Genomic DNA, 18864 nt, shown 5'->3' with positions numbered 1-18864 from the left:
TTTGATAAAAGCCATAACAGCCCAAGGAACATCAGCCATCCTGCTCCCAGTGTGCTCCCCGTCCAGCCCTGCCCTACCCTGGAGGAGCTGAGCGAGGAAGCACCAGGGCTCCTGCACCAACTTGTGCCAAGAGCAGCAACAGGACTGCAGCCCAGCCTGCTGGCACGGCCTGCTGGCACGACTTCACCCCTGGAAAACACCAGGAGACGACGCTGGTCTCTGCCAGGGGTGACTCTTGAAGCTCTTGTGGCCCTGAGCCTTTGCATTCCTATTCAGGGAAAGAGATTCTGGAAAGTATGTGGGAATGAGGTAGCGGTGAGGAGAGGCTGCCTGAAAACCTTCATCTGGTTCAGCAAGGAGAACGGATGTGCAGGCAGTAAGAGGTGATGCAGTGCATTCCTGGGACAGCCGATGCCAGCCAGCCCTGAGCAGTGCTGGTCTGTCTCAGCACAGACATCAGTGCTTCACTCAGCACTGTTACCTCTGGTGGTGAGAATTCTGCTGTTAGAGGCTGCTCACCAGGCAGGACCTACAGAGCCAGCATCTGCCACACAGCATGAGTGCCCCAGGCTCGTTTTTGAAGCAGCCCAGAGCAATTTCTCCATAATGTTCCATTAATGTGACAGCTAAAGCCCTGGCCTGCTGTAAAAACGTCACTCCCATTTACATTAATTGCAACCGTTTTCATGCAATTTGCTTCCAAATGTGACCAACCGCAGCTTCAGTGGCTGTGAGCTGATGAAGTCCCGTTGAAGTTCATCACATTTATCACCCTCTAGCCAGAGTACAGTTATTACACTGGCTAAGGACGTGGCTCTGCACCATTCCCTTTCAAGGTACTGACCAACACTTGTTCAGAAACAAAGACAGAGTGCAGCCCTGGCCCATCGTGCTCCATTTGCTCAAAGAAGCCGTGGATGCCCCATCCCTGGAGGTGCCATGGATGGAGCCCTGAGCAGCCTGTGCTGGTGGGGGGCAACCAGCCCATGGCAGGAGACCAAAACAAGATGATCTTTAAGGTCCCTTCCAATCTGAGCCATTCTATGATTGGATGATCCTGCAGCTGACAAGTCTTTGGACTTCTTCAGCTCCTGACCAGCCACAAGGCAAAGCACCTGGCCCCAGGGCAGCAGCATCACTGAGGAGGAATGAAATATCACTTTGTGTAAATAATAACCAGTGACTACAGCAACATCGCTGTACTCTGACCAACTTCTATAGTAACACGGAGGTTTCTTTACATGCCAGGGACATTTTTGCTACAGTTATTTGGTATTTGTAGAATCATAGAATGGATTGGGTTGGAAGGGACCTTAAAGATAGTGTAATTCTAAGTCCCCTGCCATGGGCAAGGACATATTTCACTGGTATTTATCATGCAACCATCATCTCTTCAAACACAAATCATTTCCATACTGGGGATATCTTAAGAAAAAAGCATTTTTCCATGTGCCTCATTCACTGCTCAGGGTTCCAATCATCCTGCTGCCATTGATGCAACTTTCTCCTTGTTTCAGCCTGAAAGAAATATCCTGCAGCCTAGCCATCTAACAGCACGCAGTGTCATTGGGAGAGTACTTCCCTTTCCATGCAGCTGCTGCGGTCTCCCTTTCATTACTGGAAGCACTGCTGTGCCTTATGAGCCATAGTTCATCACTGGAAATGAATCTGGAGTTACAACAAAACCAAAAGTTGGAGTCATGAGTCAAATGTCCTCAGCTCATTGGCTGCCTGACAGCATTGCAGCATGAATTAACCGCAGCTGGGATTCCTTCCTGATAAAGAGCTGCATCACATGAGGCTATTGCACACACACCAGTAGTAGCCAAGGATGTCGAATGAAAACTTTCAGCTCGTGTATTTAAAGATCCCAATACTACTTTTGGAATCAGGCAAAAAAAAAATTTCCTCTCCTGAAGTTGGGATTTCTCACTCGTGGTGAGACGTGACGCCAGATGCTGGCGGGAAGGGAAAGAGTTTGTATCACATTCATCGCATGCTCCATGCCCCCAATGGTGAGGGGGTGGGGACTCCACCTCTCACCCAGCTTGGCGCTGGTGCAAACTGGTGGCTGCTGATGCCCACGCTGGGGGAAAACACAGACAGAGCTTGGAGAGAAAATGCAGATTCGCATTTGCAAATTGTTTCAGCAGCCAGTTTTAGTTTGCATCGTGAACTCGCTGGAAGTTGGAAGGGAACCAAGGAGACAGAGTGGGCAGCGGGTAGAAGGCAAAGAATGGCACAACACAAACCTCCTCCTGCAGGAAAACAGTGTTGTGAAAAAGTGTTCTGCAACAAGAAATTTGGACTGAGTAATGAGGGTCGGGAAAGGCACAGCCAAACCGTGATGGGGGGTTTGCCATGCAATGCTGGTGATCACCTTCATCTTTGCATGACTTACAGATGCCAGGATCAGTTCTTCAGAAACCTGCTGCGTTTTTTGCAACTGCTGCATCCAGGCTGGTAAGAAAAGCCCTGTGCAGCTGGTGTCATCGGCCTGCCACAAAACAAGACCTGTGCCCTGGCAAAGAGGTCATCAAGGTGCTACGTGCCAGTCCCACCTGGGGCATGTTTGATTCAGCAGGAATCCCCCAATGCTGATGCCAAGAATGAAGCATCTGGAAAAACACCGTGCCAACTTTGGCTCCAAAACACCTTCTCCTGTCTGGTAATTGCAATCTCAGACAACCTCACCAACTCCAGCACACTGCGACCATCCCATTCCCTGCAGGCCAGGCACTGTGAGGACAGCTTTGTTTGGAGTAGTTGACATTTGCTGACGCTTCCATTCCTGGTGACGCCAATGCAGTTTTCCATCCTGGCCTGCTTGTGACTGCTGTTCAGAGCTGAAGTAAACAGCAGCAGCCCCGTGTTTACAGCTGCATGCTGTGCCTTTCGCTGCTGCCACATCACAGGGCAGTGTGCTGGGGTCACGGGCAATGTCTGTAGCTTTGAGAGCTTTGAGGGGCATTAGGTTGTCTGGAGGATGCCCAAGGATTAATGTGAGGGCAATGTATTTCAGAGGTGCTGGCAGTTCTTGGAAAGGAAAGAAGAAAATGAGGAATCTGACCTTCAGGAAAGCTCAGGTCTCCCATCAGCTCTGATCATCACCATGGTTTTCCCACAGTACCAGAGTTCTGGGTGCTGAGCTTTACACTAATCATTGCATTTTACATCAGGATGCCCAAGGCAAAGTGCTGAGCTCTTATGGGCATAATTTACCACTTACAAAGGGGCTGAACTGTTCTGAAAACCATATCCAGATTATGGATTTTAAATACCAGAGCTCTTAATCCAATTTCTGGGCTCATCATGAATGGAAACAAGCCATTCTTGGAAGGGAAACTTGGCCAAAGCTTTCCTCCTCTGCTGTATGAGTAGAAGCTGCACTCACTGCTGACACCAACAGACCTATATTGGAGAGCAACAAAACCTGTGTATGATACTGTTCCCAAAGCAGCAAGTCATGCATCAATGGGACCAACGTGCACAAACGCCTTTATCTCTGCAGAACAAGGAGCTCACCTCTCCTCTCCCCAGTGTTACATCATCACACTGCTCTAAGTGTCAATTGGGATGCTCTTCCCCTATTTGCACTTAGCAAGAAGAAAAATAGATTTGAATCGTAGAATCAAAAATAAGTCTTTTCTAACAACAGCTCTATTTCAATAGCATACTTACTGCCCATCCAAAACAAAATCTGTTTGCTGACTGCTAAGTTCTCCCCTGCACTGGTAAGTATCCCCCACTGCTCTTCTCTGGCAGCCAGGCTGTGAGAGGCTCTTGAGGTGGCCTTCCATTGGGAAAACAGGCATTTAGTCCATGCTGTAGTGGCCACACGGCTCCTTGTAACAGCTCTCATTACCTCCGCTCAAGGGATATCTTCAGGAGCCATAGGAGAGCACTGGAATGGATGCATGGGAACACGCGGTGAGCAGAGTCGTTCCCCCATGCCAGACCTGGCAGTGCCCAACATGCAGAGGTGCACACACTGCAGGACAGCGCTCCAAGGCCACCCTTTTCTCTTTAGCTTAGCACCATCTAGAGGGATGTGCCTGCACAGCCAGGACAGCGGGACACACCAGTTCTATGGCACGCTTTGGGCAAAGGGCCTGTCTGCATTAGTTTTGGAGTGGGGGAAACCAAAGGCTTGGTAAGCAAAGCTTTGGAAGAGAAGCTCACCCCTCCAGCTCTCCTTGCTAAAACACAAAGCTGTGTTGCAGACATTCGCTCATGTCCTGGCAAAGCACTCTGTGGATGCGTCCTCCAGAAGGGAGTGGTGGCTGTGGGTTTGGGGCAGGACTGGGAGGGTCAACAGCAGGACAATGTGGAGGGCTTGGGTTTTTTCTTTGACTTGAATTTTACCACACTTACAGATCTCGCATCACACATTCTGCAAGCTCCAGTAACATCTGGTGATGTGATGGGGAGTTATTATTAAGCATTAAGAGCAAAGATTGTGGTCCATGCTTTTAAGGGTTGGAACTTGATGATCCTTGGGGTCCCTTCCAACCCAAGCCATTCTATGATTCACGTTCATTCATGCCCTTGCCTTTCACTGGCACTGCACAAAAGCACAGCAGGGCTCCCGCTGATGTAAAGCTCTCTGCCAAATTACAGCTTTCAGCCTTGTGCATCAGGGCTTCCTCAAACCTCCCAACATGAAACACCGGAACAAGACCACGTGATGTTATCTCCTTTCTATCTCACACCATGATCTTGCACTTTCTTCCGCAGCAGCCCAGGCCGTGGGTTTGCAGCGCTGTGAGATGCAGTGCCTGCTTCCCATTAGCCCCGAGGCAAGGTCATTGAGGTAGGAGCTCAGTTCATTGAGGAGCAATTGGAAATAGGAAGCACACTGCTCTAGCCTAAGGAAACAGGGTTCAGAATTCACCTGGCTCTTAGGTCTGCTCAGCCCTGTGGCTGATGCTCCCTAAGCTCCTTGCTCCCCATGCTTCAAACACACCATGGAGCCACATTCCATCCGCACAGGAGGAGGGAGAAGAGGAACCGGGCTGCAGGGATGCAGAAATGCAGAGGAGAGCGAAGCAGGCAGGCTGGGAAAGACAGCTTTGCTGAGCCCCAGAGAAAATGGTTTGAGTAATTATCAATGGTAAGGAAACCTCAAGAGAGCATAAGTGGGATTTCTGCATGGCAAACACGCTGCATATTTTATGGCCTCGGCTTGTCTGGGGAGAAAGCCTGATAACGGAGTGGCTTGAATCACAGCCAGGATACCCGCCCAAGCACCACTCCTTCGACCCATTAGATGAACTCCATTTCTTCTCTTCCTTTTGGCTGCACCCTATCACTGACTCAGCATCTCCTGGCAGACCCTCCCCATCAGGGCTCCCATCTCATGGAGGTGAGCTCTGGGCAGCCTGGGGAGGGCTATTGGTACAACCCCTGTGATGCACTGCTGCCATTTGCTGACTGTTGTCCCCTTCCCCTCTGCCCGAAGCTACACGGCCCAGAGACTGGGAACACTGTGCTGCCAGCAGCACCCAGAGCCACCACTCAGCCCCACGGAGCAGCCCACAGAGTGATTTATTCTGGGGAAATGGCCATGCAGCCATACCCCACTGTGGCACTGAGACCCACGAGCAACATCTCCCTGGGAGGATCTTTGTGACTTCACATCACCTGGCACTCTGCTGGGTAGCAGAATGCACTGCCATGTACCAGGGAGCTGTGTGCCTGGGGGTCCTGTAAACTCTCCAGAATATCACATTTCCTGTGGAATAACAGCTGTATCCTTGGGAGGGGGGAAGGGATGTCTCTCATCACTGATGTTTTAATTAAGAGCACAGGAAGGAAAAGTGAGGTATTAACCATCTGCCTTGCAATAGGGCCAGAGCATGGCAGGTGCTGGGGTGCATTAGCAAGAGGAATCAAATGCCTCCTCTGAGTAAAGTTAAGCTTTATTCAATGCTTAACACCCAGCTAATTGCTAGGTGCTTATTGCAATTAGGGAAGCTGTTTCAGCTACCAGTGATGGAGGGTCCATGGCAGCTCCCTATCACTGTGGATAAGAGACTGCATCCATCCCTGCAGATACCACGTCCCTCCCTGGGGATGCCATGTCCCACTCTGGGATGTGGGGGCAACAGTGGTGTGCAGAACACAGCATGGAAGCTGCTGAGCTTTGTCCCCTCTTTGGGCTCTGCTGGAGAGCCCTGTGCTCCAAGCCTGGCCTGATTCCCTCATGCTGACCCAGCAGGAGGTTTTCCAAGCAGCACTCCATACCAAGAAGCACTTCACGTGGCTAATGCACGAACCATTGCATCCCAGCAGTGAATCCAATTTGTATACTGTGAAAACAAACTGTGCTCCCACTGACTTTGCATTCAGACTGCTTCCAAGAAGGTAAAATCAACCAAAGCACAGAGTCTGAGAGCATGGTTCGTACCACCCCTGTGCACAGCAAACCAGTGATACCCCAGTGTGATTACTTGTGGGCTTACAGCACAGCACTAATGAACGCATGGCAAGTTCGCATGCTTTATTAGAGTCCTATTTCCACTCCTTCTTCCAGAGTCCAGGATGAGTGGTGACAGCCTTCTCTGCCTCTTCACACTGCTGTGCTTGCCCTTCAGCCCCCCGCAGCCCTCTGCCCCGCAGCCAGCAGCGCTCTGTGCTGAGCACAGAGGCCTGGATGAACTGGCACGGGCAGGGCACACTGCTGCCCTCCATGTGCCCAGAGAGCACAGGACGGGGCAGCCGGCCACTGACCAGCAGCCTCACATAGCAGGCACTGAAGATCACCAGGAGCTGCTGGGCCATCACCTGGAACGAGCACGAGAGGGTCAGCGTCTGCCTCGTTCAAACACTGCTTTTGTCCAACAGAATCAGGACAGAAGCCAAGGACGGATACATAACTGTTCCATATCCCCTTCTGCTTAGCAGCACTGGCATGCTGTCCCCAGGACAGTGACAAGTCAGGCTGGAGGCAAGCAGCAAGGCAGCCCAGGGCTGGGATGGAGTGGCTGGGAGCCAGGCTGCTCAGGGACCCTCCTGTTCTGCCATCACCTCCTCTTGGGTGTTTTTTTTTTTGTTTTTTTTTTGCCATCAGATGGCTGAAGAGCTTCTACCAACAGGGATGTCACCTGCACTGAATTCATTTAGAAACAGCAAGCAGAAAACTGAGAAATAAATCAGAATAATCTCTTTTGAAGCTTCTTGCTGAGTGGAAATGAGGACACATTTGTCACTCAGCATGGCACGAGTGTTTGAGGGCATGCTCCATGGAAGAGATGAGGGCTCAGCATGGCCATACTCAGCCCAGACATGGGCACCAGGTCCTAGCAGACATCTACTTCCAAATAGGGACCAGAAGAAAACGTCTGGCCCATAAAACAGACAGCATCAAGGCCATAAGCATGAACTGCTTGCTTGGTACTGTCAGGACTGGATAAGGCATGAGGGGACCTCTAGGTCTGCAGGTGTTCTACCCCATGGGTGATGCCTACTGGGATGTGCTTTGGAGGCAACCTGCCCAGGAGATGCTCTGCCCATAGGAGGGGATTTCTCATTACCTCTGGGGGGCCATCAGGGATGAGGTGGAGCAGCTCATTGCACATCATGGGCTCTTTCTTGAAGTTCTCCCCACTGGATAGGAGAGGTGATTCCTCACATGAAGTGTCCTCAGCTGCAGGAACAGCCACCTCCATCACCACACAGAGCTGGTCCAGCCTGTGCCGCCAGCCCAGCTGCAGGAGAAGGACAGTTTGGGGGATGCAAGGAGACAAAGAGCATGATTTCCTACCAAAACTATCCTCCCAGGAGTCAAGAAAAGTACAAGATTCGGGGGTTGTACCCCTCACCTCCTGTCCTGCAGCCACAACTGGCCAGCAGAGTTTGAGTATCTATGCACCCACAAAAAAGAAGAGACTTTCCGAAGGCCAAGAGGACAAAATTCCCATCCAGGTACCCAGTGCGGTGCTTATTTATTCCTCAGGCCATCTCATTATTTCAGGAGGACAGCTCAAGGTGTCAGCTATTTCAGACAGTAACACCTGCCTTCAGCATTTACCCTTGGCGACTTTCCTTTACCAAAAGTTGCACAGTTGATTACCCAGCAGTGCTCACACCACCAGGTCCTAAATAAATTCCTGCCGCACTGGGCACCAGTAAATGCAGTTTGTTCACCTCCCAGTTTGCCCAGCTCCCAGTTTTCAGCAGAGACAGGCCATAGGGTGTCATTTACCTCTTGTGCCTGCTGCAGCTCTGTGATGTGGGCTGACAGGGACTGAAGGCAGAGCTCGGGGTTGAAGTGCACAAACCACAGCTGGGATGAGCAGGTTAAGAACCATAGAATGGTTTGAGTTGGAAGGGATCTTAAAAGCCATCGGGTCCCACTCCCTGCAGTGCACAGGGACACTCACAGCTCCATCAGTGCTCAGAGCCCCAACAGCCTGGCCTTGGATGTCTATAGGGATGGAGCATCACCAGCCCTCTGGGCAACCTGTGCAGTGCCTCAGTGCCTTTACTGTAAAAAACTCCTTCCTTACATCCAATCTAAATCTCCCCTCTTTTAGTTGGAAACCATTTCCCCTTGTGTCACAACAGACCCTGCTGCTTCCTGAGAGCAGAGGCATTCGGATGCTGCTGGCTTAGCTCCTCTCTGCAAGGAACAACACAACTGGGACTCCACTTTTCTGTGGTTTGTTTGTTTGTTTTTGCCATAGGCACACTGCTGTGATTCTCATAATAAGACTCATCATCGCCATGTAAACATAATACAGTTTCAGGAATAATTGTCTGCCCCAAGGACTAATTTCACTTCAGTCATTTAGACTCTTCCCAGTGGCCTTTGGGTATATCTCAATGCCTATGGATGGGAGAAGAAAAATACCCAATTCTCCACGCCATCCAATAGGAAGAAAAGAATCTTAGAAATCCCACCCTCTGGAAAGCCTTATTGATCACTACATCAGTAAACATTCTCCCCATCACAGAATCACAGAATGGTTGGGTTGGAAGGGACCATCAAGTTCCAACCCCACTGCTATGGGCTGTTTGCCCCTCACCAGATCAGGCTGCCCAGGGGCTAGGAAAAATTCTGCACAGAAAGGATACTTGTAGGATGCTGTGTGGCCCATCCAGGACATCAGTAATCCCCAGAATTAAGCTGTGTTTGATAAAGAATTCATTGACAGCTGCCAGCCGCACATCTGTATTCATATTTATCTAGGAAAGAATGCAGGAAAAATTAACTTGCTCTGTGGCAAAACTTGGCCCAGCTCAAGGCTGCTCACCACCGTGGGAGTAGGAGCTGTGCAACGGTTGCTTTTTCCCAGCAACAGCAGGTGCTTTGAGCATCCCTTTCTTATTTTCACACATACTTTCTAGCATTATGACACCAAGCTCAACATCCCTTGCCTGAACCAGATCTCTGAGCCTGCTCTAAAAATACTCTGTCCTCCCTCTGCTAACCATGTTCCCCATATGCATCTAGGAGATAGCATCATAGCATCATAGCATCATAGCATCATAGCATCATAGCATCATAGCATCATAGCATCATAGCATGGCTTGGGTTGCAAGGGACCCCAAGGATCATCAAGTTCCAATCCCCTGCCACCAACCTCCAGATCTGGTACTAGAGCAGGCTGCCCAGGACTCCATCCAACCTGGTCTTGAACACCTTCAGGGATGGAGCATACACACAGAATCATTAAGGCTGGAAAAGATCACTAGGGGCACCAAATGCAATCCCAACCCATCCCCACTAACCATGCCCACGGTTCTTCAGTGCCACACCTCCAGGCATGGTGACTCCACCACTCGCTGGGCAGCCTGTGCCAATGCATCACTGCTCTTCTGGAGAAGAAACAATTCTTAATATCCAACCTGAACATCCCCTGGCACAACTGAAGGCCATCACCTCTCATCCTATCACTGCTACAATGAGAGAAGAGGCCAATCCCCACCTCACTGCAACCTCTTTTCAGGGAGTTGTAGAGGGCAATAAGGTCTCCCCTGAGCCTCCTCTTTTGCAGACTAAATGATTCTCTCAGACATTCCTCATCAGATTTGTGCTCCAGACCCTTCACCAGCATTGTCGCCCTCCTTTGGATGTGTACCAAAGCTGCAGATCCCAGCACTTCAATGGGAGGGAACTCACACCCCTCACTCCCTGGGTCAGCTCACCTTTCTCTGACGGCGGTCGATGACCAGGATCACAACCACAGTGACAGCCACAGCAGCCAGAGTCACCAGCACGCTGGCCTCCCAGTAGCGTCCGAAGGAGCAGAGCTGGACCGTGGTGTAAATGTTTATCCAGAGAGACATGTAGAAAATCTGTGAGAACCCAGAGAGATGGATGGCTCTTGTAAAACTTCAGAAGTGAGAGAAGTCAAGGGAAGAAGAGACCTTGCCATAAATTAATTAAGTCGTCTGGGATATTCAGAGAGTGAGGGAGGACATGAGCTCTTTGCAAAAATAAATCAAGGAGAGAGGGGTCTAGGAGGACTGAGAACTAGTTTATCATCAAAAGTTACCAATCGTCAAAGACAAACTGAATTATTAATGATGATTCATATCTAGGAACGTTTTCAGTTGAGTTCTTCCATTTAGATAAGCTATGCGCTCACTGAGGAATACTGATAACGCTTGTGATAGTCCTCTCTTTATCGGAGCACTCAGGGTGGTGAAGGGAGATGGACACTGGGCTCAAGGAGGATGCTAAGGACTAGCAAACTCAGCCTTTGCATTAGAAACAAAACAAAAAACAGGAAAACGGAGGGAGAGCCCAGCATCCTTACCACAGCAATAGCTATCTGGAATGCCCTGGAGTTGTAGAAGAGGTATCGCCTCACTTCAGGCTTCAGGACTGCCTCCTCGATCAGCCTCCTCCACTCACCCGCTGCCGCCTGCTCAGGGAACCAGGAGCAAGAATCATGGATTGCCTTGGGTGGGAAAGGACCCAAAGGATCACGGTGTCCAACTCCCAGCTCCAGGCAGCACTACACAACCCCACGCCCCCCTGAGCTCCAGGGCCATGCCCACTGCCCTGGGAGCTGTGCAGTGCCCACTGCCCTCTGGGGCACAGCCATTCCCCAACCCCACCGGGCCCTCAGCTTCATCAGAACACCTCAGAAAGGTCTGGTGGGGCCCAGCCCGCATTGCAGCCCCGATGCGTGCAGAGGGCACAGGCTCAGACTCCAGCCTCATCCCTATGGCTGTCACTGATCAGAACGCTGCGTGCTGCTTCATTTGCAGTGAGCGATGTCTCCCTGCAAAGGGCAGGGAAAGTCATAAGAGGAAAAGTGTGTTTTTATGGCAAAGGACAAGACGAGACAGATTGTCCCAGGGATGTTCTAGCACATTGGAATGCTTTCATGCTCTTCAGCTGAACCTGCACTGAATGGGTTTCTTCACGGAGCTTTAAGCCAAGGTCATTACAGTTGTCTTGAAGTCAATGAGGAATAGACTGAAATTAAACTGAAACAAACCAACTTCACACCCAAAAAGAAAAAAAAAAAAAAGAAACTTTAAAAAACTCTCTGTGAACTGGGTGCAAACGGTGTCAACCCAGCCAGCATTCACTCCAATGGGCCACCAGGGGAGATGACAGGTGAGCAGCTTACCTGAACCCCCAGGGACTGGAGTTTCTCTGCACAAAACTCCATGTTGAAGGAGGCAGATGAGCAGGTGTTGTCCATGCTGAGCACCATGAGCACCTGGCCATTGCGGGGTTCTGCAAAAACCCAGAGAGGTCAGCAGCATGGCTTACACAAACTGACCTATGCCAACAAGAAGAAATCAGGGCTAAGAAAGTGGTGTTTTCACATGAGCTCCTATTTCACCGACACGTTTCATCCAGCTTTCCTTCCTTTCTGCAGCTCTGGGGATAGCCCATGCCTTGGGGCTGCTTCTATGGCACAGTGCAGTGCTCCCCCAGGCTGCTGTGCTGGCCCAAGAGCAGCATGCACTCCCCTTTCCCTTCTGTCCTGCTTTCATCCTCTATCCTCATCATCTCTTCACTGCTCAGGTACAGGAGGTGCCAAATTAACTGAGGCAATTGCATTACAATAGGGTGTGACTGCCTCAAGTCAAGAAGGGAAGAAAAGATGCATCTAGAATCTCTAGGATAATAATGTCCTACTTTTTTTTGCTGAAATTAATCCCCAGATTAAGCAGTGGAGGCGATGAGTATGAAGCAAGAATGAAAACAAATGGCCTTAGCCCTTGGGCTGGGCTCTCCTGTTCTCCATGGCTTTGGTCAAGGTGCTTGGCGTAACACTATGCCAGGTACCGAGCTCAGATACCCAAAATCTGCAGAGGGGCTCAGGCTGTGGCCTCTGCTGGAGCAACAAGAGCTGCTTCAGCGCTGTGAAAGCAGAGCACAGGGAGGTGCCACAAACAGAACTGCTGAACACTCAGTGCAAAAAAGGCCATCCATGGTACGTGTTCAGTCCCTGCACAGCATCCCAGGCAGCTTCAGAGGCACTGCTGCAGAGGCAGCACTCAGTTAATGGGGAGGAGAGGCACTCAGAAAGCACAGGTCAAGCTTCCCAAAGATTTCTTCGCTTGCAAAAAACAATGTAAAGGTTTTGCTTGGCACTGCGCTCAGCGCTGCATTTCTCAGTCACCAGCAAGCTCACAGACCCACAGAACAGCTGAAATTGGAAGAGAATCTTGAAAGACTTTCTGGTCCAACCCTGTTCACTTACCTTTCACCCACTGCCGGGATCCTTCCTTCAAATCACTCTTACAATACAGGACGGAGGAAAGCGAGCTGTTTTTCTCAATCCCACCATCCTGGCTTTTATAGGCCATGCTGAAGGCACCGCTCCTTAAGAACTTTGTGCCGTAGCGTCAGCAATTCAGCGCTTCTTGGATCTCCCTTATCTCACAGCACCAGGCAGCAGGCAGCTCGCCCTCCTCGCCGGGGACCAGGTTGTGAAATCCTCACTCAGACTCCCGCTGGCAACTTCCTTGAGATTCTACTTTCCTTGAGCACGGCAGCATTTTCTAGTCCCGAAAAGAGGAAGGAGAAGAATTCAAAAATCTTGCAGAGACAGCAAATAAAGGGTGAGAGCACCGAGCACCACGAAGGTGCTAACAGTGCAATAGGCACAGGCTCTCCTCTTGCTTATTTGGATTACAGGAATACCCTATCACAGGGAGGAAATGGTGCAGATAAGGAAGAACTGTGCACCCGCCGAAGCAGAGGAGAGCAGCAGCAGAGCAGGAAGCAACGTGGGGAGCTCTGCTCATCTTCACCCCCACAGCAGCCACCGTTCCCATGGGTTTTCCAGGGAATGCTGGAAGGATTTGTGGGTGGTTATGCAAAACAAGTGCATGGAATGCTTTGAAGTTTACTTATCTTCCATTCTTGCAACTCTGCTGCCAAAGTTATCATTTAATTTTAAGCTTAACACCACCTTTTTGCACCAGGAGATTGGTTTGAGGGTCCCTCATCACAAAACAGTCGAGGTTGGAAGGTACCCCTTGGGATCACCTAGTCCAATCCTCCTGCTTCAAGCAGTCAAAGAGAGCACACTGCCCAGGATCATATCTCAGCAGCTCAGCTTCCAAAAGGACTGCTGCTTTTTTTTGTTACTAATGGTTGTTGCTGCAATCACCCCTTTGCACAAAGCCAGGATAGCCTGGACTGTCAGACAGGAAATTGAGGCAAGGGAAGCAATACAAAAGGTTCATATGGTTGCAAAGAAAGGACAAAATAACTGCAAAGGCTGGAAACTCAACGCTTGAAGAAGCCAAACATGGTGCACTTTGCATAAGAGGTGTGGGTTGCGCATGGGGATGGCCTCAGCACCCGCTCTCAGTGCTGGAGACAGAAGGGAAGCCTAATTACAAGCTGTCACATTAAGTTAGAGCTGAAGCAGTGCTCTCTGTCCCAGGCACTTTGGAACTGCTGAGCATCCAGGGCAGCTCCTACAGTCACAACCTTCCCCAGCACAGCCGAGTCCAGAGACAACAGCAGCATTGCTTTAAGCCATTTGTTCAGCACAGACCTCACTTGGCTCCACTGCCCCTTATTGCTCCCGTGCATGGAGCTTGGCCCCTCAAAGCCTTCCCCACCTGCACTCCCCAGGTCTCTTCATCTTTGTACACCTCTTATTTTAACACAAAGCCATTCCCTTTGCCTCCAAGCCCCTACAGACCCCTCCAAGCCCCAGCCAACCTAGCCCCACTGCTGCGTCCTCACAACGGAGAGCCCACCGGAGCCATACCTCATCCAGCTGTGCTCCTGGGGTGCAGACTCTGCTCCCTCCTCCTCCTCATTGCCCCGCACCGCCCATCACTGTGCCCTGCAGGTTGGGGAGGTCCCACTGCTGGGATGCACAGCGCAGGCGAGCGCCTGCAGCTCCGCACTCCCATCACCCCACGCCACAAGCACTGACTTGCAAAACCTCCCCTGTGCATGTGACTTTTCCCCCAGGCTCGTTTCAGAGCTGTGGTTTTTTTTAACCCTCTAGAGTTTCTCAAAGCTGTTTCCCCATCGGGGACAGACTCCGCTGCAGGAGCTGAGGTTGCCTTTTGGAGGGTGGGGGTCCGCAGCTGGACTCAAGGAGGGCTTCGGATGGAGCAGTGGCACAGTTGGAAGGCTCTGCTCTTCCTTCTCCATCAGCCAGGATTCAGTGAGCACACATCCTGAAGCTGCATCAAAAGAGACGTGGTGAATACCTGAATCAGTGCCGTGCATCAGCAGCGGGGCTGGAGGAATCCAAAGGGGTGAGCAAAGATCTCCAGGATGATGTTGAGCTAATGGTCACAGCAAGGCACAGAGGTGGAGATAACGGGGTAGGAACTGCAGCCCAGCTCTCAACAGGAGGCTGCTCTGATACTGAGGGAAGGGAAGCTTTCCTGCTGGCTACTGTGCTCCAGAGAATGGAAGCAGGATGGGATTCACAGCCAGATTGAGCCTCCCAAAGCACTGTGGTTTCTAGGCCAAAAGAGATAGGCTGGGAGACAGCGTGGGAGAGAAGGCTGGGGCGCACCTTCCTGGGGCTCACAGCAAAGCTGGAGGGACCCCAAAGGCTGGGAATTGAGTCAGTCAAATATCAGAGTTACTGCTAGTGAACAGTTAAAAAAGAATAACAAACCCTGCCATGCTTCACTGCGCCATCTGTGCACACTTCCTGGAGAAAACCCCGCTCCACTTCGGGAAGGCTGAACTTCTGCAATCCTCCTGGCTCCAGATGTTGCTGAGCAAAGTGTTCATTAAATCACGTGGCTGCACGGGGAGCAGCACTGCCTTCAAACTGCTGATCCACATGGGATATCATTTCCCCGGGAGCTGGTGGCTCACACATAACATCACCCAGGTAGTGAAAAAATCAGCTCCATCTTCCCACCAGTGTTGGTAGCTCGAGGCTCAGCTCCCATCCCCACCCATACCAAGCTCTGCATTCTTCTCAAGCACTCCTCACCAGATCTGGCTTTGCTTCCTCCTTCTTGCCCACGCACGGTAGAATTGGGTGATCCAAGTGCTGGGAAAGAGCGCCGTCATCTCCCTGCAAAGTGCCCGAGGCACAGCTCGGTGGGGGCAACAGGCTTGGGAGCAGCTGCCCTCATTACCTGCACACACAGCACGCACCCCTGGCTGAGCAAGGAGTGCCTCTGTGTGTGTGCTGAGCTTGGCATCGCCCTGTTGTACCAACACAGCTAACCCTGCCAAGGTGGGAGGGGGCAAAAAATAACCCAAATGCAGGTGTTCTGCTGAGCTCTGCAGCCATCCAGCTCCCTGAATGCACTCATCTCGTTGCAGAACAGCCAATAAAGCCTTCAGTGAGTAATCTATTTCAATTAACAGCACGTATATTTCATACTCAGGCTTGACAATGATCTAGGCATTGCATAGACGTCCTGTAACATTCCTGTTCCTCCTATTAATGGTCCCACCAAAACTTCAGCACTAAGCAGCCAGGAGATAGAAATTCAGCCCTCTGAATTATGAGGAAAGGTTGAGGAAAGTGGGCTTGTTTAGTTTGGAGAAGTCTACAGGGAAACCTCATTGTGGCCTTCCAATATTTGAAAGGAGCTTATAAACAAGAGGGGCTACAACTGTTTATAAGGGTGGATAGTGATAGGACAAGGGGAATGGTTTTAAACTGAGACAGGGGACGTTTAGGTTGGATATTAGGAAGAAGCTTTTCACCCAGAGGGTGGTGAGGCACTGGAACAGGTTGCCCAAGGAGGCTGTGGATGCCCCCATCCCTGCAGGCATTCAAGGCCAGGCTGGATGTGGCTCTGGGCAGCCTGGTCTGCTGGTTGGTGACCTGCACACAGCAGGGAGTTGAAACGAGATGATCTTTGTGGTTCTTTTCACCCCAGGCCATTCTGTGATTCTATGAAACCAGCACCAAGTACTGCAGTTACAAAGCAAACACAAAGTCAATCAGTAAACTAGGAAGGTGATGGAAAGCTAGGAAAAAGAAACAAGAAATCAGGAACTCTCTGCCTGTAAAGCAGACGGAGGGCTCTGGCAGCATCCCAGCAGTGGTGCTGCTGCACGGAGCACAGCTGACAGCCTCTGGAGCTGCCCTATCTGCAAAACAAGGAGCAAAGAGCCTGCACCCTGCAAGTAGAGATCTTCCAAAGAAGACCACAACGAATCTCTTCCTCAACTCCATCTGCCACAAGACACTTGCATTGCTGTGCTGTGCTGTGACACATCAAAAATATGTGACACTATCAAAAATAAAGCATTGGCCAGTTCTATGTCTGGGTGGTTTACCTAAATTTTCACAACCTGAACAGAGGTTATAAGCTGTTTTGTGCACTTCGTTTCACTTTTAGTTCAGTTTTGCACTTCTCTTTTTTGGGGAGTTTCATGCTGTCCGTTTTAGACCATTTAGCCCATTTCTCAAGATCATTTTAAATTGTAATTCAACCCTTTGTGCTGCTTATATATCTTCCCAGCTTGGTGTCCTGGAAATATATTATAACTCTGCTCCCTATTCCATTGCACTGCATTAATGAATATATTACAGAGAATCTGATTTCAGGAATGCTCTGCTTGCAAACAGCAGCTGCAGTCTCTGCCATGCAAGTTGCAGCTGTGAGCAGCAGCCAACACAGCAGATCTCATTCTATTTAATGAAACTGCATTTTCAGCAGGTAACTGCTCCATCAGTTTATTGTTTTTTTTTCCCCAATGAGCCCCAATTAGGTGAACAGAATTGCTGAGAGCCTCGTCTTGTGTTTCCACTCTCCCTGCACACAGCCTTCTTCTGCAGGCTGCGTTTTGTCAGACAGCTCAGCAAAGCTGACAGATCTGACAGTCATTAAATGCAAAATCTTCATTTCACAATATTCCTAAAATACATGTTTCAAATGGAGAAAATGACACTTGCATAAAGTGTGGCTCTTTTCTTTCTGCCTTATTCCTGTGAGGTCTTCAAGCACTCTGCTTCTTTTTATTATGGTAATGCAAAAAACCTTTTTCTTATGCTTCAAATTTAAGAGGAAAAAAAAAAAAAGGATGCTTGCTGTGTGCCTTGGATAATGATTTGGCTATTGATTCAGCAGATGCTTTATTAGATTACTTTGCAACAGCCAAATGTAATTTAATACCTATTTATTTTCTATTCCTATGCCGGTCTGAGATACAATCTTTTCTGCATGAAATTAGTGTTGTCTCCTTTCAGCCTCAAAGAAAGAAGAGGCTCACCTTTTTTCTTGGAATATTTTGAACTGCTTTTTTACAGCAAGATGTTGATCTTGAGGGTTCTCAATAGTCTTTTCAAGTGAGACTTGCAAGCCAAAACCTCAGCTGCAATCAGTTGGTTCAGGTTTTTCCATCTTAATCTGCACCAGTGCAAGAACCCTTGGTGTTGGGCAACAACTGAAGATCAAAGTCCACTTATCCACAGTTGCCACTGCCCAGTTCCTCCCAGTTTGCCTGTGCCACACAGGAGGTTCTCTATCTGGAGTACCATAGAATGGCCTGGGTTGAAAAGGAGCACAATGCTCATCCAGTTCCAACCCCCTGCTATGTGCAGGTCACCAACCAGCAGCCCAGGCTGCCCAGAGCCACATCCAGCCTGGCCTTGAATGCCTGCAGGGATGGGGCATCCACAGCCTCCTTGGGCAACCTGTTCCAGTACTCCTGCAACAGGCAGCAGAGAGAAGGAGATGCTGACCTTCAGGCTGAGCACCGCAAGCTGAGCAGGGAGCAAGCACCATCAGCACAAGCAAGCCTTGAAAATTGAACTCAGGCTTCAAGCAGCACAAATGTGTGTCCTAATTGCACCTCGTACTGCATGTTAAGCTGTCCAGATGACGCTGGTATCTCAGTGTTAATAAGCCATTTGTCCATCTGGTGCTTTCCCCATAGTACAGATGACAAATTTTCTCAGTGATGTTTTAGAAATGGAAAACATCAACTATAAATATATGTCTGCATAATGCCTGTATGGGAACTGCTGAATCACGGCCTGAACCTCTGATTGATCACCCAAGGCAAGCAAGGAGTCAGCCATGGGAGCACAGGTGAAGGCAATTCACCTGTGCTGCAGGAAGGGGTGGAGCCCGGCTGCACCTTTCCTAGACCCATTTAAGAGCTGAGTAGCAGTGGGGAAGGATCTCTTTCTGGAGATCCCTCCTTTGGAGTTTTACAGTGAGCCCAGGACATGGGTAAGCATCCATCTATTTTCTTTTGGCTTAATAAGTGCTTAGCCAAACTCTCTGGTATGTTTCATAATTATAACATCTGTACATTCATTGATGATACAATGTCTGAAAAGGAATCCCACAAAAATCAAAGTTCAGACCATTGCTGATGAACCTGAATGTAACCAGTACCAAATCATGCTGTGCTAATCTCCTGACGTGCCTGTTTCACCCAAGGAAAATGCTAATCTGAACCATGAGAGAACAGCCCTAGTC

General features: G+C 49.9%; 1 protein-coding gene across 7 annotated transcripts in view; it reads right to left on the bottom strand.

Annotated features, from left to right (window-relative positions):
- Positions 1 to 14355, bottom strand: part of TMEM268 (transmembrane protein 268) — a 39855-nt gene extending 25500 nt beyond the window's left edge. For 5 of the 7 annotated variants that reach the window (XR_016458975.1, XR_016458977.1, XR_016458976.1 and 2 more), the window contains exons 1-8: positions 14205 to 14355; positions 12678 to 12978; positions 11592 to 11701; positions 10767 to 10874; positions 10153 to 10302; positions 9079 to 9189; positions 8207 to 8287; positions 7536 to 7709 (exon numbers count right to left, since the gene is read on the bottom strand). Coding sequence is in view for 4 of the 7 variants with exons in the window: in XM_090121585.1 (XP_089977711.1) it covers positions 7536 to 7709; positions 8207 to 8287; positions 9079 to 9189; positions 10153 to 10302; positions 10767 to 10874; positions 11592 to 11701; positions 12678 to 12783 (840 nt within the window). In the remaining 3 variants the exon portion in view is untranslated. Of the gene's footprint in view, positions 1 to 1253; positions 6787 to 7535; positions 7710 to 8206; positions 8288 to 9078; positions 9190 to 10152; positions 10303 to 10766; positions 10875 to 11591; positions 11702 to 12677; positions 12979 to 14204 lie in introns of those variants that run through there. The other 2 variants (XM_031601577.2, XM_090121586.1) reach the window with 2 other exon arrangements.
- Positions 14356 to 18864: the final 4509 nt, after the last annotated feature.

Source organism: Phasianus colchicus, chromosome 19, assembly GCF_987193195.1.
Source record: "Phasianus colchicus chromosome 19, bPhaCol1.hap1.1, whole genome shotgun sequence".
NCBI lineage: Eukaryota > Metazoa > Chordata > Aves > Galliformes > Phasianidae > Phasianus > Phasianus colchicus.
Note: the sequence above shows the minus strand (reverse complement) of the source record. Positions and strands in the feature narration are given on the sequence as shown.